The following is a 23,771-nucleotide window of genomic DNA, read 5'->3' as shown; positions in this document are numbered from 1 at the left end:
CAGACTTGGTTGTCTCAAATTCCGTTCTTAAACCATTAATAAATTGAAAAAAATGCTCCGCATTTATTTGATTTTGGCGAAGCTCTATATCTCATGGACAATGTCACTTTGGTTCAAGGAGAGTCAATTCTTCTCATAGCTCGGACAAGCTATTATAGTATTCTCTAATACTTTTATCTCCTTGAACCATATTGCGAACATTTTCTTGAAGATTACGTATATGGGCAATATCTTTAAGAGAATACATTCTCTTGAGATAGTCCCAAGCATCATTAGTGTATTCAAACTTCGTAAGGCTTGAACACTTCTTTATATCCACACTAGAAATGAGCCAAGACATAATCTTGGCGTGACCCATTCTCCATTCTTTCCACTTTTTCTCATAAGTGGAAACAACTTTAACTTTTTCTACCTCCGAAAGAGGTATTTCTTTTCCTTCTTCTTCTTTAGTGAGCATTAGTTTAGGTTCCTCATCGGTTCCATCCACTAATCCCCATAACCCCTTTCCCCAAATGAGGTGCTTCATGATAGAAGCCCATGTTATATAGTTAGAATCATTGAGTTTTATGGGTTTAATGGTGACATTATCATTGTCATCCATTTTACAAGTTTAGGAAAGGAAGAAGGGGAGAAGAAGGAAAGAAAAAGAAAGAAGTACACCACCACAAGAAGCAAAAATATCTAGTCTTCCAAGCTTCCAAGGCTCCACGCAACTAGCTCTTGAAAGAGGCTTCTTTTCTTTGAGAAAAGCACGAACGACATGCTTCCCAATGCACAAGAAGAACTCTGGACTGATTGCTTCTATCGACCTTGCTTTGATACCATGAAAGAATGTAGCAATCCCTAACAAGGATTGTTTTTTCAACACTCACAAAGAGGATTTATGAAACAAAGGCATTTACACAAAAGAGCTCACACTCATACACAATACCCAAAAGAGGGTATACATAAAATAAAGAACAAGATTTCATAAACTTGGGAGAGAACTCCCACAAAAAATAAAGAACAAAGAATGCTTGGGAAACAACCCCATATTTATAGAAGAAGGGGAGAGGAGCCACAAGGGAGTCATTGGACTCCCAACGGCTCCCTTGGAGCTTCACCTTTTTGACTTGGTCAAAAAGGTGAAGCCTAAAAGTGTCCTAAAAATAGATTTTAAGCGAGTTCTAGTTGGGTTTAAATTAGAACTAAACTAACTAAAAAAAAAGAAAAACATTACAAGGGATTACATGAGTTGTCTATGAGATTACATATGAGATATGAGCTGTCTATGAGATTACATATTTTAACATGAACACTTCAGATTTATGTTTCATAAAATAAATCCAAGTATATCTGGAGTAGCTATCAATAAAGGTTACATAATAGCGACTCCCGTATAAAGAAGATTGTGGGGGCAAGACCCCAAACATCAGAATACACAATTTCAAAAGGTACTGAAGCTCTTTGATTTATTGAATTAAAAGGAAGAACATGACTCTTGCATATTTGACAACTGGAACAAAGTGAAATATTAGACTCAACACTCAGACTAGACTCTGGAACAAGTCCACTCAACACAAGTTTCTTAATGAAGGAACCATTACAATGACCCAAACGACGATGCCAAATCTCTGGCTTATTACACTGAGATAAACTAAAACAATCTTTGGACGACACTGGCTGAATGACGAATGAATTTGATGAAGCACCACGAACAGAAGAAGAAGAAAGTTCCTTGAGGATATACATATTTCCTTGTCGTTCTCCTTCAACGAGTGTCTTCTTTGTGAAAAGATCCTTGACACATACAGAAGAAGGAGTGAATTCAACGGAAGAATTAGTATCATCAACAAGTTTAGAGACAGACAATATTCTTGACAATACTTGGAGAATGATAGACATTGGACAAATTTAGAGAAGAATTAGGAAGGGAAAGGTTAACATTTCTAGTATGAGATATAGAGTGAAGAGTTCCATCTCCAATTTTAATATGAAATTTTCCGCGATAAGGAACAAGTTTTAAAATCTTACCGACATCACCTGTCACATGTGTTGCAGCCCCAGAATCAATGCACTAGGTTCCTTGCTCATTCTGCTTGAAGCTTAAACATGAAAGAACATATATCAGAAGATTCTTCACATTATCCTTTTTATCATCCTTCGAGTCTTCTCCTATTCTTCCTCTGTGAGAGGATCCTGCACCATTGAATTTTTCCTTGTTCTGTGGATTGAACCAACAATTAGCTTTGATGTGCCCCCTTTTGTTGCATTGAAAACATGTCGGTATGTTTCTAGAGCTCTGATTCCCTGGGAAAGAATTAGGTGATACGTTGGGCGTGGGCAACAATCCTCATCCTCCTTGACTATTCCTTCCCTGTTCACGTCCACCTCAAAAGCCTCCACATCCTCGTCCTGACATCATCCCTGTAACCAATACATCATGGTGGCTGGAGTGAATCTCTTCTCCTCGAATAGTAACTTCATACTGTAATAGCTTCGCGCGAAGATCCTCAAAACTTGGTAAAGATGGAAGGCATAGGAGGGATGTGACCAGCATGTGATAATCAGATTCAATACCATTTAGTGCCTGTTGAACTTTTTCTTTGTCAGGAATTTCACAGCCCACCATGGCGAGTTGATCAGTGATGGTCTTGACTTTGTTTATGTACTCTGTGACTGTCAAGTTTTCCTTCTTTAAGAGCTGAAATTCTTTCTTCAAATGTAGGATTCTGGCCTCTGAAATCTGTGAATAGGTTTGCGCCAATCTCTGCCATAGCTCCATAGCGGAGCATTCGTCGGGAATGCCCACTAATACATCTTGGGAAAGAGTAGAAGTAATATATGCCACAACCACCTGATCCTTTCTCCTCCATGCTGTGAATTCTGGATTACGAACCAATTTGTTGGAAACCTCCCCTTCATCATCTCTCTCCTCTTGCAAAACAAACTCTGGTGGTGTAGGGACAGATCCATCAAGATATCCAGAGAGATCCAAACTCCTAATAAAAGGCAATATTTGCCTCTTCCAAGTTAAGTAATTCGAGTGGGTGAGTTTCTCGGAAATAAGTTGACCAAGGAAGCTAGATGGAAGAGAAGGAGAATCCATGAAAGGAATAAGAATAAATGGAAATGAAGAGGAGAACGAGAAATATATCAACAAGACAGTCCCGCAAGTTAGAGAAACAATCGGTGTTCATGACCCTTTTTTTTTTTTAGATACGGGTCACTGCTTCTCAAATACCTTTAGTGGACTGCCCGATTGGTACTGGTCAGAATCTCCACAGATCTATCGCAGACTCCAAAAATGTAACGTCAGGTCTGACGAAAATGGGTATACAAGTTTGAAACCCAATAAATTCTGTAAGATGAGAGTTCTGACGTGAAGAGTCAGAACTAATGTTAATGCGAGGTAGATGGGGCAAGTCACGAATATATCTAATGCACCAATCAGATCTGGAATCAACGATGAAGGTGGGTAAATTTTTTTTTTTTGCAATAGAAAGAGACGAACTCAGATCTAGAACGAAATCAGGTCCGAAAACCCAAAGATTGAATGGAAATAAAGAATCGATGAGAAGAGAAGCAGATCTGAAAAATCAGATATAAGAATCGATAAAAAAATTATTATTTTTTGCAATAGGAAGAGACAAACTCAGATTTGGAACGAAATCAGATCTGGAACGAAAACAGATCTGAAAACCCAAAGATTGAATAAAGAATCGATGAAAGAAAAAAATTGGGGTTTTACTAACCTGGAACAGAAGATGAATTTCTCGAGTTACTTTCTGGAATCGGATTCACGCCCTTGAACTGAAGTCAGATGCGATCCCGCTCTGATACCATGTAAGAATGTGCCCACCGTCGTTAGGTTGGTGCTAAGTAGGGAGAAGACGCCTGTGAGAGAGAGGGAGGCTGCAGCAACAAGTGGTACGATCCTCAACAACAGGATCGTGCCCTATATGTTATATTTATATTGAAATTAGATTGGGTCTGGATGTTACATTAGATCCAGACCCAATACAAACAATAGGATAAATACATGGATTTCGGGTCCAGACCCAAACCCATAATGGGTACAGAGATACAACGATCCAGTCAGTCTTAATACTGACCATATTTTATTTTGTCTTTTTATTTCTTATATATTTTTGTAATAAGTCTCCTTTTTCAGACTTGATAGGACAGCTCCAAATAGCTATTGGAGCTGCCCCCAACCGTCACAAATGTGACCGTTGGGAGCAGCCCAACAGCCACTTGGAGCTGCCCCCTTTAGTGCCTCTTTGTATTATAAATAGGCCTTCATGGCCCTTGTATTTCTTACTCTTGTAAGGGGTTTCTCTATGCAATAACATATATATTTTGACCCTTATGAGGGTGGTGCGGTTCATTCAATCAAGTGTGTTACTTGATTGAAGTGTGTTCTTGCATGTCTATTGGATTGAGTCCATTTCATTACAACTAGTACCCGTAGCTTCATACAAGACATGAATGTTACAGCAGTTTTGGGAGTGTCATGGTCTAGAAACATTTGAATGACAATCTTACTATGGTTGTTTCTTAAAAGGTTTTGGGTTTCTGGCTCTTGTAGTACATTTAACCATTTACTTGCAATCTAAATCTGTGATGAAATCGTGGAAGTAGCCAAAGATAGTTTGTGCTTTAGGATGGGCATAAGTTCTAGTGAGTTTTCATTTTGTTTTTTTTCTTTTGTATAGCGCAACACAATGCAGTGGATGTTGGAATTTCTCAGCTGAAAGAAAGCACGACTATATACGATCATTGTGTGTGTGCTTTTTGGGGCTCTTGTTTGCTGTTGTAGGGTTGTCTACTTTGTGTTTCTCTTCAACCCATAAAGTGTGTCTATGCTGTCCTTTTTAATGGTTTTCATCTCAATGCTGCTGTCCTAACTGGTAAACTGCATTCCTTTTTTGAAGGTCTTTGGAAAGATGTAGTTCATTTCCTTTTCTAAATTAAGCACTCTTAATTAAATACATGATCTACTTGCAATTGTTATATTTCTCCTTTTTCTCATTAGGCATCCTTGAAGCATATGGCAAATTGTTTCTAGTTTTGTTTCTAGCGGATGTTCTTATGCAATGATGGTGTCTTTTGGATTTCAATCTTTATCTAGTTTTTCCTATTTATTGTCTAGATGCTTAAAGAACTGAACCCATTAGTGACATTCTATATTTAGTCAGTTGATTATGTATGACATTATGGTTTGCACATCAAGGGTCCTATGCGTAGGTTCTGTGGGTGCTTTTAAGACAGCCTAAGTTCACTTGATTTTTTTATTATCACCTTTAACATATGGATTTCATATTGAAGGGGAGGCCTTTACCTATATATTTAGCTGGTGCAGAGTGCATTTGGCACTTATTCTGTGTTCATATATTCTGATAAAGTAATGACACATACCTGGAGTGCACCTCAGCTGGACACTACATGTATTGCTGTGTTCCTCTTTGTTTTGTCTCTCTACCCCATGCTTAATCATATGACATAACTAAATGGTGAAGGTGGTTGTGATTCTAAAAAATGCATGTGGTTAAGTGATTTTACTGGTTGTTAACATGTCATGCATACATTTCTTTCATTGCAGGAAGTACGTAAGCGCTTTGATAAAGCAAGCCTCATTTATGACCAGGTGTGCATTGAAAATTTTCCGTACATGTCAATATATGTCTGTTATGTCACCAAGACACTGCAGGGATCGCCCGTGTGGCCAGCGGGGTGGTTGTGAAGGTTCTGAGATGAAGGCGCCAGATCAAACCCCGCTGGAAGGGTGTGTCCATAGCTTTTAGAGGTGGGCCATGTAAGGCAGGGTGGTTGTGGGGCCCCACCCGAGGTTTTCCTCACTTCGGCGAGGGTTCCTCATCATAAAAAAAGTCACCAAGACACACTGCCAAAATTGCAAGACACTGTCAAAATGGCGTGTCATGACTTCCCAGGTAGCCAATTGTATATCACTGTTATTATCATTCTTTGCATGTAGTGCTGTCCTGCTTTCAAACTCCTATTGTGGTAGCTGTGCCACCCCCTGTAGGAAGGAGCAGGAAAAATGAGGAGGGTGAAGAAAGTTTCATGAACACTGATCCCACTTGGAAAAGGCACAGCTACCACTTGGAAAAGGCACCCTTTTTCTTTGTCCCCATTTGCTGCTTTTTGGTCCCCTTCTGTTATCCTTGAAAGTCAATGAGCAATGCTACAACCAAATGATCACATACAAGCCTTTCTCAGCTTTACCTCTCCAAAACTGAAATTGGCATTTCGCCCCATGTCTGTCCTACAAAATAAAAAGTGAGAGCTTCCTTTGCTTTTGTAATTAATTGGTCAATGGTATCTATGCAAATTGTCTATCATGATGGTGGTAATATCGCCTGGAAGTTCTCATATTGCTGACCATAAATGGCACATAGTCCTCTGGTACATGTATATTTTAATTAAAAAAAATTCAGATTTTCCTAGACTTTTAATGAGATTGTAGTTTGAATTAATGTAATTTTGCATGTGGAATATATGGTTGAGGATGATGTGAATCCTCATAAAGGATACAAGTATCCAGTAGTTATCTGTAGTGAAACCATGATTGTAATGAGCATGTATTGTGAATTCCTTTTCATGTTAAAGATGCTCTACCCAGGCATGGCAAGACATAGTGGTTTGTTTTTACATGCATCAATGCAATATTGAAGGCCATGTTCTAGTAATCAATATTTGATGTTATTCTAGATTTGATGATAGTTTTGTAGCTGGTCAGGGGGTTATTGCAAAATCAAGTCATCTAGCACTTTACTTGATTGATTCCAATTTCCAATTTTATGCTACAGGTTCGAGAGAAGTTTTTGTCATTGAGGAAAAGCACCAAGATGGATGTTGTTGCTGTTGCAGAGGAGGTATTATCCTGCATTAGCTTCAAAACATGTGCAGATCACCTTACATCTTTTTCTTTTGTTTCTTTTTTGAATATGTAATTTCTGATTTGGTCATAGACATATTCCAGGAGCTTCACAGTGCAAGGGCTTCTTTTGAACAAGCTCGCTTCAATCTGGTATATACATCTTGTGCAACTTCCTTTCCTGTTTTATCCTATAGAGACAAACATATGCATGCACACACACACATACACAGTACACTAGTTTGCACACATTAGTTCTTACTGTTTATGAGTGACTGCAAAAACAAGTATTGAAATTATTGATGCTTGTGCTGCTTCCTTCTTGAGTCAACATACCTTCTTTACAGGTAACTGCTTTATCAAATGTGGAGGCAAAGAAGAGGTTTGAGTTCTTGGAAGCTGTTAGTGGGACAATGGATGCTCATCTTCGCTATTTTAAGCAAGTATGCCACATATTGGGTTGCTACCCTATTTTTCTAGATATTTGATAGATTAATTTGAGCATTAAGCTCCTTATTGTTTCGAATTTTTTTGCAGGGTTATGAGTTGTTACATCAAATGGAGCCCTATATCCATCAGGTATGCCTTTATCGATTATGCAATTACTGGCACCTTTTGTCCCTTTTTTGTTTCTTTGAAACCGATTGATAGCCTGGAAATTTGATAGTTGACGTGAATTCTAGTTCAGACTTATTTAAGAATTTCTTCAACATCTGGAAGAACTGAAATCTACATTCTTAAATATAAACTCTTCTGCTTCTTTCCCTCAGAAAAAAGAAAAAATACAAACTCTTCTGTTTCTTCCAAATTCCCACTGAAATATTGCTTCATTTCTGCTCTTCTTTTCCTTCAACCAAGAAGAGAAGGCCAAGCGACTTGCATGCATCTATTGTAAATACATCTTTGGTTTTCCTTTCAAAGGTATCAAATAAATAAATGCAATGCACAGGTTATCGAAATTGTGTGTAAATTTTAGGTTTATGCATAGGTTTAGTTAATTTTATTAGTCAAAGGAAATATTTGAGACATGCTTTTCTTCTCAAAGAAAATTTCAGCCTATGCATGTGAAGTTCAACAGATTTAACTTCATTCACAATTTTCACCTTGCCCATCAGAGATCCATTATCATCATAATCATCAGTCTTCGTTCCTATTTCATCCATGTCCGCAACAAGTCTGATACTTAGAGTTAGCATCTTAGTGAACTTGAGTCAAGGAACTCTCCCACATAAAAACACGAAATTCCATCTCTGAAAGGAAACTAAATTCCTCCATATGAAAGACAGTCATGCACAAAAACTGATTTTGAGACCTTGACAGTTCACATGTAACAAATTTCGGTGATTTGGTTTTATTCCTATGGAAATCTGTAGAATTTCAGCATCACAAACGAGCATAATGGGCTTCATGGAGTGGAAAATCATGGCCGATCAATATAGGATGGGTTACCAAGTCTAAACAGGTGTTCAAACTATGTCACACAGACTCGGCTAGGGGGTCGACGCACCCGCATCGACACGCCCTGACACGGGTGCGGCTTCGGACACGGGGCGGACACGGTCAACCAAGTGTCGGACTCGGTCAACGCACCGGGGCCGAGTCTGTCCACATTTTGGACTCAGTCAACTTTGACCAAGTCTATTTTTGTCCATTTTAGGGCAAAAAACTAAAAAAAATGAATTTTATATATTGTGGAGAAATCCAATACTGCTCAGAAACTGAGGTAGAGAGAGAGAAAGAGAGAGCAACTGAGAGGGAAAAATCGTAAACCTTTAGGGCTAAACACCTCTTGTTTAAATAGAGGTTAGCCTAAAAGACAAATTACAAGTAGGTCCCGCATTATATGAAAAATTCTAAAGAACCATCTTTTAATAGTAAATAAATAACTTTAAGGATAAAACTCTTGAAAATAACTAATGATCGACTAGTCTTAACACTCTCCCTCAAGCTGGAGCATAGATATCAATCATGCTCAGCTTGCTGCAACATTTTGAGAAACCGAGTCTAGCAAGAGGCTTTGTAAACATATTTGCAACTTGATCCTCCGAGTTTAGATGCTTGGTAGATATATGACCAGCTTGAATCATATCTCTTACATAGTGGCAGTCAACTTCAATATGTTTTGTCCTTTCATGAAACACAAGATTATTTGCTATATATGTAGCTGCCTTGTTATCACACATCATTACCATAGGAGATAAAACCTTCACTTGAAGATCATTTAGTACATTTCGAACCCACAACAATTCAACTGCCGTTTGGGCCATAGCTCTATATTTTGATTCAGCACTCGACCTAGCAACCACGGTTTGTTTCTTACTTCTCCATGAAATTAAGTTACCTCCCATAAACACACAGAATCTAGTGGTAGATTTCCTATCTTCAACAGATCCAGCATAATCAGCATCAGAGTAAGCAACTATCTCCAGGGTTCCTCCTTTCTTGAATAATAACCCTTTTCCAAGGGAAGATTTTAAGTACCTGAGAATCATCATTGCAGCATTCCAGTGTACTTCATTCGGTTTTTCCATAAATTGGCTAACCTTGCTTACTGCTAAAGCAATATCAGGTCTAGTCACTGTCACATATAGTAGCTTCCCTACTAGAGAGCGATAACTTTTGCTATCCACAGGTTTGGACCCTTCTTCCAACAACTGAACTTTGTGATCCATGGGAATATTTGCTGGTTTGGCTCCCAACATTCCTGTCTCTTTTAATAAATTAAGAACATACTTACATTGAGACAGAAACAAGCCTTCACTACTTTTGGCAACTTCTATACCCAAAAAATATCTAAGAGGACCAAGGTCTTTTGTAACAAAATGTTTTTGAAGATGAGCCTTTGTAGCTGCAATATCGTTCATATCATCTCCTTTAAGGATGATGTCATCCACATATACCACCATAACAACTAGACCTTAGTTAGTTTTCTTAATAAATAATGTGTGGTTTGATGCTGACCGCTTAAAGCCAAACTTTGACATCACGTCAAACAACTTTTGAAACCATGCACGAGGACTTTGTTTCAGACCATATATCGCCTTTTTTAACCTGCACACCTTCTGACATTCCCCCTCAACCTCGAACCCAGGAGGTTGTTGCATGTATATTATTTCTGACAAATCCCCATATAGAAATGCATTTTTCACATCTAGTTGACACAAACGCCATCCATAGTGAACAACTACAGAGAGAACTAGACGGATGGTACCCATCCATGCGACATGAGAGAAAGTTTCAAAGAAATCAACACCATATGTCTAAGTATAACCTTTTGCTACTAATCTGGTGTAATAACTACAAAAAAAATGGAGATTTGGGTCTTGGATCCCTTTACTGGATCCAAATGGAGTAGGCAATAGGGTACAAAATATATATGTTGGGTCGAATCCACCATGGACCCAAATGGATTCGCTTATGGATTTGTCCAAGTGATGTCGATTCAGACCCACATCATGGAGGATCCGATGGGTTGAGTGGGTTAATAATCTGTTATAGATCCGGATCCACGGTAAAATGGATCCGGCACTATGGGTTATCGGGTTCAGACCTAGACCCATTTTTCTTTGTTATTAAAACTCGAGTCTCATAATCGTGTTTAGGGCACGATTCTTGCCCAAGAAATTCAGATAGCAAGATCGAGGGAGGGGAGGGGTTATAGGAGGTAACCGACTCTCTCGGTTCATCGGAGACAGGGGGTCGCCGCTATACAAGTGGAAGGTGAGGGAGGTCTCAAACAACTCTCGTTTCTCTTTTCTAGCCTCTTACCTCCCACCTTTCATCTCTTTCTTCCTCTTTGAAGATTTTGCGCACATCGGTGGAGTCACCATCGTTAGAGGTACCCCGACCACCTGTTGTCGCCATCGCCGACGTTCTTCTCACAACAGGCACCAATCACGATTGAGGTAGGATTTTGTTCTGAAGGCATGGGTATGGGTGGATTCGGTGTGGGGCCAGTAGATGAAACCCATATAGGTTTTTCTTGATCTGATTCATTCTTTCGAACACGTTGGTTTTCTTGATCTTATATGCTTTTGATCAGATAGGTTTCTCCTGATTTGATTCATTCTCTGGAACACATTGATTTTCTTGATCGTATATGCTTTTGATCAGATGGGTTTTTTTCATGATTAGATTCATTCTCTTGAGCGTATTGGTTTCTTGATCATATATGTTGTTGGTCAGATTGATTCTTCTTAGTTAGATTGATTCCTTTTAACTTATTGCATTGGCTTCTAAATAATCTGTGAAGCAGGGTGTCTTGAATTTTTCGGCATCTGATTTCCATTCAATAAGGACAACATTGTTAAAATATAGTTTGCGTATGGATCTGGATCCAGATCCATACGCATGATATGTTAATTGAAAACACATGTTGTATATTACTCATTAATGGCATCCTTGTAATATCTCTGATATTACAAGGATAGTTGTATACCTGCTTTATACATATGAAGATTAGGGCTTGGAGGTCGAGCAATTGAGTGCCGCCCCAGCCGATTGTCTCTCTCTCTCTCTCTCTACTTTCCTGTGCAGGCTGAACCACAGACTACGAAGTCTCATATGGTATCAGAGCTCAGGGTTGCGGAATCCTGTTAGAGGCCTGTTCAGCGAGATTTGTAAAACCAGGTTTTGGCTCGTCTTCCCCCTTCTCATTCTTTCCTTTATTGAAACTCGTCCCCTTATTGAAACTCGTCTCCTACCCTTATTGAAACTCGTCATCCCTATTGAAACTCGGCTCTTCAATCTGTCTATTGCAACTCCCAATCTGTTGCAACTCCCAATCTCAAACAGGCTCTTCAATCTTCCCTTTTCTCATTCTCTCCTTTATTGAAACTCGTTGCCCTATTGAAACTCGACTCTTCAATCTGTCTATTGCAACTCCCAATCTGTTGCAACTCCCAATCTCAATTTTTTTTTTATTCTCCTCGCTGACTGCAGCCATAAACCTCTTAACGTCTGTCAGTTTTAATAAAACTGCAACTCGTCTCCCCATCTGTCACTTATTGCAACTCTCTTTTGTTTTCCACTTTTAACGTGTCAGTTTTTTTTTTATTATTCATTCTTTGATTCCAGAATTTTTTTTTTCCTTTATTGCTATTTAGTGTCCCCTGTGCAACGCCTACAGGCAGATTGTAATTGTTTACAATCTCGATTCTGTTTAAAAAAAAAGGTTATTTCCAGATATCGGTCGCACAGGTACATGTCTTGTTGAAGTTATCCTGATTGATTAAGTGATCTCAAGCCTGTTTGTTTCTTCCATTCGTTTTGTTTGCTTATTCATTGTCCCATTGATATGGATTACTCATCGTTATCCGATCCCTCTGCAAATTTCTTGAGTCAGCTCGTTACAGAAAAACTTACTCATTCTAGTTTTTTGACTTGGAAGAGGCAAATCCTTCCTTTTATACGGAGTCAGGATCTCGATGAACATTTAGTTCCTATACCACCACGACTTATTTTGCAGGAAACCAAGGATGAGAAGAGTGATACAATTACCATATCTATTAAGAATCCAGAGTATACAGCTTGGAGGAAGCGAGATCAGTCTTTAGTTGCTTATATTACGTCAACACTCTCTCAAGAAGTGTTGGTTACTATTTCAGATGATTGCACTGCGGCGGATCTGTGGAGTAAGCTGTCACAGACTTACTCTCAGATATCAGAATCCCGAGTTATGTTCTTAAAAAATGAATTTCAAAGTTTGAAGAAAGGCTCCATGACAGTCATGGAATACATAGGCCGCTTGAAGAGTATTACTGATCAATTGGCTGTTGTTGGAAGTGCTATTGCAGATAAAGATAAAGTTCAACAACTCCTCAATGGATTGGGTCCTGATTTTGACATGTTTACTACAGCTTTATCATGTCTTCCTCACTTGCCCACTTTTGACGACCTCCAAGCGAAACTTCTCCAGCATGAGATGATTATGAAGCAAAGGGCAGAAGGACATGAATCAGCTCGTCCTCATTCAGTTTTGGCCATGGACACTTCTGTAGGTTTTGAACGATGGAATGGAGGGCATCAAGGAGGCAGAGGCCGCGGACGTTTTGGGCAGGGAGGACGTGGTATCTTGCCTACACCTAATATTTCAGGGGTTTTTAGTACAGGGAATCAGAGAAGAGTGCCCACTTGTTTCTTATGTAACAAAAGAGGACATGTGAAAGCTGATTGTTGGTTTAATCTACTGAACAGAGGAAAAATAAACAAAATTGAGAATAAATCAGCTACCACTGTGGACACAAAAGTGCCATCCACAGATGTGCAACAACTTTTGTTATCAGCATTGTCACAGATGACAATCAAGCAAAATGAACAAAGTGAATGGTATGTTGATTCAGGTGCCGCCACACATGTTACGGGTAATGCGGGTAAGTTATCTCTCTTATTGCCTTATTTTTGAAACAGGTAGTATAGTTACGGGAGATGGAACTTATCACTCCATTAGTCATACTGGCAGTGCACATATCCCTATGTCAAAGTCCTCACTTCACTTGTCCAATATACTTCTTGCTCCCAATATTAAAAAGAACATTGTTTTTGTAGCTAAACTTGTTGACGATATGAATTCTTCCGTCGAATTTACTCCCTATTCTGTTTATGTTAAGGATCTACGAACGAAGGAGACATTCGCTAAGGGGGAGCGACAAGGAAACATGTACGTCTTCAAGGAGATTCCTTCAGTGTCTTCGTCTTCAGTCCCAGTTCTCCAGTTGAAGTCGTCCAAGCATTCTTCAGTGTCTTCACCTTCAGAGTCTTTGTTTTTCCCTTCATTAGAAGTTTTTAATTCATCTCATTGTAATAAGTCAGATATTTGGCATAGTGGTTTGGGACATTGTAGTCGGGGTTTCGTTGAAAATCTTGTATGTGATGGTCTCCTTCTAGAGTCTAGTTTATGTTCATTTTTTGGTAATGATAATAAATGTTCTTCATGCGAACTCTGCAAAAGTCATGTTCTTCCTTTTCATATTATAAATAAAAGAGCTTCAAAGCCATTTGAGATTATTTGTTCTGATGTTTTGGGACCCGCACCTATTCCTTCTCTTTCTGGCAGTCGTTACTATGTTATCTTTATTGATTCTTATTCCCGTTATACTTGGATATATTTCTTAAAACCCAAGCATGAAGTTTTTCAAATATTTCGGGAATTCCATTCGATGGTCAAAACAAAGTTTGTTTGTGATATTGTGCATTTACAATGTGATGGTGGAGGAGAGTATTCATCGAACGAGTTTATTGCCTTTCTTCGAGATAAAGGAATAAGTCGACAAGTTTCTTGCCCTCATACTCCTCAACAAAATGGGGTTGCGGAGATGAAACACATGCATATTGTCGAGAGCGCGATGAGCATGTTACATGATAGCAATGTGCCCGTTAGTCTCTGGACAGAAGTTTTTCACACATCTGTTCATATCATAAATCGTCTTCCTATGGCACTTTTGGATCGGAAATCTCCCTATTATACTTTATTTTGGCAAAATCCCTCTTACGATGAGCTGCGTGTTTTTGGTTGTGTATGTTATGTACATGTTGATTCATCTCTGCGAAATAAGTTTCAGGACAAGGCTGTCAAGTGCAGATTTGTTGGGTATGCAGATGAATACAAAGGTTATCGATGCTATGATCCTACTACAAAACGTATTAGGACCTCCAGAAATGTTGTTTTTGACGAACAAAATTTTCAGGTCAATGACTCTGCAGCGTTGCCATGTCGAGAATTAGAAGTATATGATCCATGGATGAGCGCAGATCTTTTTGCTAATACAGGAGAAACATGTCAGACAAATTGTCCTTCCTTCGGCTTGAGTAGGGAGTTGAATGACTCACAGATACATGTTGAATTATCTCCAGTTGAGTCTCCAGTTGAGCCACCCCCAGTAGAACGCTTCTCTGGGCAGATATACACTAGACGGGACAAAAATACAGAGCCGAGGAATATGAAAAGCATCGCCAATGATCCGGCTCAAAGGCCGTCACGCATTAAGCATCCTATTCAACGATGGGTGAGTTATGAGACCTTCTCCCTTGATTTCCAGTTGTTTATGTCTCAGCTCACAAAACAGGATGAACCAACTTGTTTTAATCAAGTTCTTCAATCCTGTCATTGGACTGAAGCTATGAATGAAAAAATGGAAGCTCTTCATGAATGCCAGATTTGGGAAATAGTCCCTCGGCCAGAAGGAAAGAATGTAGTTGGCTCAAAATGGGTTTATAAAACAAAGTATAAGCCTGAAGGAAGCATTGACATATATAAGGCACGACTTGTTGCTCGAGGATTCACACAACAATATGGTGAAGACTACGATGAAACTTTTAGTCCGGTAGTCAAAATGGGTACTATTCGTGTCATCATATCCCTTGCAGTCGATCGAGGTTGGAGCCTTAGCCAGATGGATGTTAAAAATGCATTTTTGCATGGAACTTTAAAGGAAGAAGTGTATATGGAGCAACCTTTTGGTTATGCCGAGAAGGATCCTACTGCCTGGGTGTGCAAACTAAGAAAATCTCTGTATGGGTTGAAACAGGCGTCCCGTTCCTGGTTTGAAAGTTTCTCTATGCAAATTCAGAGTTATGGTTTTAGAAGATGCTCTCTGGATCACTCACTCTTTATTTACCAAAAGGCAGACATTGTTATACTTCTTATATATGTTGATGACATTTGTGATCACTGGGAGTTCAGATAATCATGTGCAAGACGTGAAGCCGTTTTAATGAAAACTTTCAAAATGAAAGATTTAGGGGAGTTGAGGTACTTTCTTGGTGTGGAAGTTGACAGACAACAAGACACATTGACACTCATGCAACAAAAATACACTCTTGACCTTCTGGAAAGAGCCGGGATGACGAATTGCAAACGAGTCAGTACTCCTAGTGTATTACATCAAAGGCTGAGCTCTGAAGATGGTCATCTTTGTGTCAATCCTACAACGTATAGAAGTCTCGTGAGGATGTTACAGTACTTGACCTTTACCAGACCTGATATAGTTTATGCTGTCAATCAGGTATCCCAGTTTATGCATGCTCCAACGGAGGGTCATATGGAAGTTGTGAAGCGCATTCTATGCTATTTAAAAGGAACTATAGGAGACAGACTTTTTTATCGCAAGAAATATAATTTGCATAAAGGACATGAACTCATCACTTATACAGACGCAGATTGGGCAGGGGATCCAGATGAGAGACGATCTGTCTCTGGATATTGTGTATATATTGGACACAATTTAGTGTCGTGGAGCAGCAGAAAACAAAAGGCAGTGGCACGATCGAGTACAGAGGCTGAATACAGATCGATGGCTGCAGGCACGACAGAAGCCGCATGGATTAGACACTTATTGAGTGATCTTGGGAAAACAATTATTCGATCTTTTCTTCTATGTGACAATTAAAGCGCAATAAACATTGCATATAATCCTATCCAGCATAGCAGAACGAAGCACACTGAGATTGATCAACATTTCATACGGCAGAAAGTCGAGATGAAGGAGATAGAACTACGTCATGTTCGAACAGAAGATCAAGTGGCAGACTTGTTTACCAAGGGGTTAACAGGACGTCAATTTTGGCTATTGAAGAGCAAGTTGTACATGCTCCAAAATCACGTACAACTTGAGGGAGGGTGTTAAAATATAGTTTGCGTATGGATCTGGATCCAGATCCATACACATGGTATGTTAATTGAAAACACATGATGTATATTACTCATTAATGGCATCCTTGTAATATCTTTGATATTACAAGGATAGTTGTATACCTGCTTTATACATATGAAGATTAGGGCTTGGAGGTCGAGCAATTGAGTGTCGCCCCAGCCGATTGTCTTTCTCTCTCTCTCTCTCTCTACTTTCCTGTGCAGGCTGAACCACAGACTACGAAGTCTCATAAACATAACATAGATTCCTTTAATTTCTTTAACTTCTTGAATAAACCTGGGTTCTTGATGCCTGCGTCGGATTCCAGATTAACTAAAATCTGTATATGCTATCAGATTCCATTTTGTTTTTATAAGCACAAAATTTTGTGGGTTGTTGTAGATTTTGATTTTTCTTTTGAAACAAAAAAATGTATTATGAAAGGGAATAGTAGTAAACATACTTTCATTGAGGGACTATATCTTGCTTGAACGGTCTTACGTATATTATACTGGGTGATCCATACAGCATATCTCACGTTATAAAGAACCCGTTAAAACTGTATATCATTTCACACTATATGCAAGGTTATATTTAGGAGTAGTTGTTTCTGTTCATGTTTGATTTCAACTAGTATTGTCAATGGTATATTGCCTCTTTGTGCATGAATTGTCATGTTTCTTTTAAACCATATCGATGCATTTTTCTGACTAACTGCAATCTATATTGGACGGTTGTCTGCTAAAAATGGTTTAACACAAATTTCAGGATAGTTGATTTGTTATTTTTTTTTTGAAAAGATATCTAGTTGGGACAATTTGGTTAGAACAATATGTGGGAGTATGTGATACTTTTATTAACAAAGCAGCTGTGTTATATGTAACAGATATACCTATGATGAGTATTCATATTTAGTATATGGTGAACAATGAACATAACATGTGACAAAGAAAAGTTGGGACTCAATGTTTGTGTGTGTGTGAAGAGTTGAGTGTAATCGAGCACTACGAGTGAGTATGGAAAAATCATTATGAAAAAAAAACACAGTGGTGTGTGTGTGTATTACTAAGAATGGGGTTTAATGCTATGGCAGTGATTAGAAGTTGGGAAAATGTTCTAAACTTCGGGAAAATAACTAAATTAATGAAACCCAATTACTCAGTTGAGACCTACCTTGGAGAGGGTAGGTGGTACAAGACTTCGAGGACTTGTGTTTGGTGTCGAGCGTGAAGCATCTCGTGGGTCCCCGTCTTCGGAGTTAGGGACCAGGATTACCTATGTGTCCTAGGTGGTAGTTCCATGTCTTCTACAGAAGTTAGGGATGCATCCTGTTTTGAGTTGAGCCCTTGAGAGATTCTCTTGGCTATTGGTCGCTTTCTTGGGGATTCAGTCTTCGTTAGAATGTTCGGGTTAATAAAATACCTGAAATAATATACCCCCGAACGTTCTCTTCTGAGATGGTCACCTGTGCCCGTGTGTACCCACGAGATAAGATAATTAAACATCATTTAGAAGAGTTAGGTGTCACAACCAGTGGATACACTAGAGAGATATATGTAAGTTTTATTTCAGATGTTTTATATTATCAACTTGTAAATTAGTAAAATTCTTAACTTTGTGGATACGAGGTAATTAAATTGTTATCTGAAAGTGTACATGTTATTACATTGACTGTGGCATACCTCACCTGCTTATTAATGCTGCATATTTGTTATTGTTAAATAATTGCTCACTTGCTTATTAATGTGGCATAATTGTTATTGGTATATAACTGCTCACCTGCTCATGTACATGAATTTAGATCTTTGTTACATAGTGCTTACCTCTCTTGATATACACTAAAGCTCAACCATGACACTCATACCACACACTCGATTCACGATATACTTGCATTATCAGTACAAAATTCCTGCTTAGACGTAATAGTCTAATTCCTATTCTTTTTAACATTCTCATGTCATGAGTAGTCACCACAAGCGGTTACAGGAGAGGTTTCGATATCTGTTTGATTTACTGGTTCCCTGGCCGACTTGTAACTGATATGCCATCATGGTTTCGTTCTTTGTAAATGTACTTTTGTAAAGTTTCATGAACCAAAGTGGAATAAAGGATGTGTGGATTGTTGAAGATCTTTTTACCTATATCGCTCCATTCACTTAACCATGAGTTATAAAATGATTCTGCTGTATGTATAAAAAAAAAATCCCTGTGTTTTCGGGTTAAGTTTTTGGGGCATTACATCTGGCCTTGTATCTTTCAATAGAACCATCTGAGTTGTACTTAATGGTATATACCCATTTACATTCAACAATGTCTGCATCCAATGAGGGATTAACCAGGTCCCACGTCTGTTGAGATAATAAGGCATCCATTTCCTCTTGCATTGCGTGCTTCCATCTACGATCAAGCTCTTCTTGTAGATAGTTCAAAGGAATAGTTTCAGCAGATAAGGCGAAAATAAAAGCTTTCATCTGACTTCCAATTCTAGCATCGGACACAAAATGAGATATATGATATAAGGTACATTGTCGTGTCCCCTTACGTAGAGCTATTGGCCTGTTATCATCAACATGAAGATCACTGTGATCAGGAACACTTACCTCAGGAGAAGAAGAAGGAGGAGGTGGAGGGTGGGACCCGGTAATGGAGGTACAAATTCCAAAGGGAAAGGAGGAACAGGAAGGGGAAAGGAGTCATTTAGATCAACTTGCATCTGAGATCCAGTATGAGAATAATATGGAACGGACTCCAGGAAAGATACATCCGCACTGACATACTCCCGATGAGAAATCGGGTCATAACATCGATACCCCTTTTGGTTTTTTGGATAACCTATAAAAATACATTTAGTTGCTTGAGCAACTAATTTATCACGGTCAGGTCCAAGTCTGTGCACAAAGCAAATACACCCAAATACTTTGGGTGAGAAAGAGAAAAAATGAGCCTTGGGATTCGGGATATGCAAAGGAATTTTATCTTTCACGGATAATGAAGGCATACAGTTGATCAAATAACAGGCTCTGATAACAGCACCCCCCCAATAGGAAGCAGGAACATTGGATTGAATCATAAGGGTACGTGCTACATCAAGAAGGTGCCTGTGTTTTCGCTCAGCCACCCCATTTTGTTGGGAAGTGTTAAGAATAAGAGGTTTTATGGTTAAGTTTTCCTAAACTAGAGGTTATTTGAATTTTTATTTTAATGAGGGACGTATGTGTAATTTCTCTTTTTGGCCTCTCTCTATTTAACATAGAGATTAGCCCTAATCATAATTAATAAGTTCTCTTATTGTGCAACCGTCTCTCTCTCTCTCTACCTAGGGTTTCGTGCATCTCATCAAACCTTCAACATGGTATCAGAGCCTTCGAACTTGGGAATCTGATTTCGGGGTGTTGCGCCAGACACTCTCTACCTAAGTCGTTGTTCAAGGGTGCTGGTGCTAACATACTGCATGCTGTAGCTGGTGCTGGGGTGCTTGTTGGTTACGACAAGCTGCAACTGATCGTCTTTGGTAAGAAGTACGGATCTGGTGGCGGTGGCTAATGGGTGTTCTTGGTATGACCCATTTCACAGATACTGATGAAATACAAGAGCACCTTGGAGTGCTTCTCGACTATCTTGAAGAACGAGGGTGCTAAGTCGCTGTTCAAGGGTGCCGAAAAATGGTCGTTGATCTGCATATTGTGGTGCAGACCCAAATAGGAAATCAGGTCTGATCGTAAGTGCCTGTGTCGTTTGTGGGTGCCAGTTGTTGATCTGTGTGACGTGGTGAAGATCAAACACAGTTGTTGATCTACATATTGTGGTACAGTCCCAAACTGGAAATTAGGTCTGATTGTAATTTCCTGTGTCGTTTGTGGGTGCCGAAAAAAAAAGGGCAGTTGCTGATCTGTGTGTCGTGGTGAAGATCAAATACAGTTGTTGATCTACATATTGTGGTGCAGTCCCAAACAGGAAATCAGGTCTGATTGTAATTTCCTGTGTCGTTTGTGGGTGCCGAAAAAAAAGGAGAAAGAATCAGATCTGACTGAGTTCAGATCCGATTATTTAGTGGATCGTGGGAGTAGACTTGAACAATGCTATTGCTGCTGTACATTCTTGGGAACGTGTGAAGGCAGAGCTCGTGAAAGTTGATCGCGTGAAGGTGATTTCTGGATTTCTTTTTGGACAGATCGTCTGTAGAAGATCGGATGTACAAGTCGTGATGAATCCATTGGTTCCTGATCTGGTGAGTGGTATGGATGTTGCGCAGACGTCGTGAAGCAGAGTAACAGTTTTTTTTTGTGTGGACCTGCATAGTGTGGAGTTTTTTTTTTGTGGTGGAGACAAATTAGTGTAATCAATCTGAGTACCTATTCGTTTTTAACCCATTCTTTTCCTTATGGCTCAAGTGGTTAAATCAAATGCGGATTGCTCCAATGATTATATAACTCTTAGCCGGGCTGAATATAACAAGCTTCTTGCTTTATGCTCATCCTCTTTGAAGTCTTTTGTTGCTAAGGTTGCGTGCTTGGCAGGTGATGTGCGGAAATTCGAGTAGCTTTTTAAGTTTAAATCCTGTAACCGATCAAAAAGGGGTAGTCCTTGCTGATGGCAGTTCTTCCCCAATTGTAGGGCAGGGAAACATGTCTATTTCCCCTACCCTTCAACTGACAAATGTTCTTCATGCTCCCTCTTTTCCACAGAATCTATTATCTGTCAGTAGAATGACAAAATAATTGAATTGTAAGGTAATTTTTGATCATATGGGTTTTACTTTTCAGGACTTGCTTACAAGGAAGAGCATCGGTGGCGGCTATGAGGAAGGTGGTGTGTATTATCTACATCAACCAGTGGGTTCTGTCTATTCTGCTGTTACGTCTTCCTTGAGTCCTTTGTTATGGCATCATCGTCTGGGTCATCTTCCAGTGCCAAAACTTCGTCGAGTCATTCCTCATATACCCTCCCTCAGTTTCTTTTCAATGCGAAACATGTCAAGTGGGAAAACATTGCCGAAGCTCTTTTCCCTCTAGTCAAAGTCCATCGAGTCAAAGATTGTTTGACCTTCTTCATGTCGATGTATGGGGTCCTAGTAGGATTCCTAGTAGGTCTCAGTGTCGTTATTATTTGGTCATTGTTGATGACTTCTCAAGGTTATCGTGGGTGTTCTTGTTAAAAGATCGGTCTCAAGGCCCTGTCATTCTTAAATCTTTGATTGTTGAAATAAAAACTCAATTTGACGTGTGTGTTAGAATTGTTCGCACTGATAATGCTCTTGAGTTCAAATCCAAAGACTTGCTTCAATTCTATTCTGATAAAGGGATTCAACCTCAATTTACATGTCATACATCCCAACTAAATGGTGTGGCTGAGAGGAAACATAGACAAATTCTCAATGTCGCTCAGTGCCTAATGATTCAATCTAATATGCCTGCATCATACTGGGGAGATGTAGTTTTGACTGCTGGTTTTCTTATAAACCGCATGCCTTCAAGGTCTGTAGAAGAACAGATCCCAATCCAAATTCTCCATCCTGAGGTTCCTCTTTTTCCTATCCCCCCTAAAGTTTTTGGATGTGTGTGCTTTGTGCATAAGCTGGGTCCTGAACGAGATAAACTTGCTTCACAGTCTATTAAATGTGTTTTCCTTGGGTATCCTAAGAATAAAAAAGGATATCGTTGCTATGACCCTATATCCCATAAAGAGTATGTCAGTGCGGATGTTACCTTCTTTGAGTCTACTCCATATTTCACGAGTACTACTCCAAGGTTACAGAAGAGTCAGGGCGATGTCTTTCTTCTGCCAATTCCCCCTTTTCCTTTAGAGTCGTTCACTCCACAGCCTGTGGCTCCATCCTCTGGGGAGTCTCGATACAAAAACCCTCCTATAGTGTATACTCACAGGTTACCACCTACCTCCATGCCCCCATTATCTCCTTCTCCTGAGGCAAGTATCTCTGAGCATACTGAAGTTTCTGCTCTTCATGAGGATCTTCCTATTGCTCTGCGAAAAGGGAAAAGACAATGCACCCTTCATCCCATTTCTCAGTTTGTTTCTGAAGTTAATCTTGGGGCATCTATGAAGAATTTTATCTCGGCTTTGTCTGCCTCCTCTGTTCCGCTTCATCACAGTCAGGATCTATTCGACCCCAAATGGATGCAGGCTATGCAGGATGAGATGGATGCCCTATGCTCTAAGGGCACTTGGGACTTGGCTGATCCTCCAACTGATGCAGATATTGTTGGCTGCAAATGGGTATATACCATTAAATATAACTCGGATGGGTCAATTGAACGGTACAAAGCCCGGTTGGTTGCAAAAGGCTATACTCAGACTTATGGTGTTGACTTTTTTGAAACTTTTTCCCCAGTCGCTCGTCTTGGCACTATTCGTCTCGTTCTCTCTGTTGCAGTGTACTATGGATGGCCCTTGTCTCAGTTGAATGTCAAGAATGCCTTTTTGTATAAAGATTTACATGAAACAGTCTATATGCAACAACCCCCAGGCTTTGAGGTTCAGGGAGAGTGTCAGAAAGTGTGCAAGTTGAAGAAGGCTATTTATGGCCTGAAGCAGAGTCCTCGGGCATGGTTTCAAAAATTATTTGAGGTAATGTCGGATTTTGGATTTGTCAGGTCAGCCTCAGACCACTCCTTGTTTATCAAGAAAACTAGTTCTGGAATTGTGGTTATGGTGGTATATGTCGATGACATCATATTAACAGGAAGCAGTGCCCAAGATATTTCCGCAACAAAGAATCATCTTCAGAAACACTTTGTTACTAAAGATCTTGGTTCCCTTCGATATTTTTTGGGTATTGAGGCTGCAAGAAACAAAGAGGGCTTAGTTTTGTCACAAAGAAAGTATGTGATGGACCTATTAAAAGAGACTGGAATGCTAGGAGCGAAGCCTGCTAACATTCCTATGGATCCCAAAACTCATATGTTCGATGAGAAATCTGAATATGTGGATAGTACCAGTTTTAGATCCTTGGTGGGTAAGTTGTTATATGTGACCGTTATTAGACCTGACATTTCATTAGCCGTGAGTAAAATTAGTCAATTCGTGGATAAACCTACCAAAGCTCACTGGGATGCAACTATGATGGTTCTCAGGTACTTAAAGTCATCTCCTGGTAAAGGACTGTTGTTTAAACAAAATCCGTCCTTGGACGTTGTTGCTTACATTGACGCAGATTATGCGGGGTCTATCGAAGATAGAAAATCAACATCTGGATTCTGTGTTTTTGTGGGAGGAAATCTTGTTACCTGGAGGAGTAAGAAACA

The 23,771-nt window shown here is 39.4% G+C and overlaps 1 protein-coding gene across 1 annotated transcript in view; it reads left to right on the top strand.

Moving 5' to 3' along the window:
* LOC149811359 (ADP-ribosylation factor GTPase-activating protein AGD3-like) overlaps window positions 1-23,771 on the top strand; it is a 95,802-nt gene that overhangs the window by 55,729 nt on the left and 16,302 nt on the right. Inside the window, exons 6-10 of the mRNA XM_089993569.1 lie at window positions 5,585-5,629; window positions 6,813-6,878; window positions 6,986-7,033; window positions 7,228-7,323; window positions 7,418-7,459. Coding sequence (XP_089849695.1) covers window positions 5,585-5,629; window positions 6,813-6,878; window positions 6,986-7,033; window positions 7,228-7,323; window positions 7,418-7,459 — 297 coding nt within the window. The remainder of the gene's footprint in view (window positions 1-5,584; window positions 5,630-6,812; window positions 6,879-6,985; window positions 7,034-7,227; window positions 7,324-7,417; window positions 7,460-23,771) is intronic.

Source organism: Nuphar pumila, chromosome 17 (assembly GCF_984573655.1).
Source record: "Nuphar pumila chromosome 17, dmNupPumi1.hap1.1, whole genome shotgun sequence".
Lineage (NCBI taxonomy): Eukaryota > Viridiplantae > Streptophyta > Magnoliopsida > Nymphaeales > Nymphaeaceae > Nuphar > Nuphar pumila.
The sequence above is the reverse complement of the archived record's forward strand: the minus strand, read 5'-3'. Positions and strand labels throughout refer to the sequence as shown.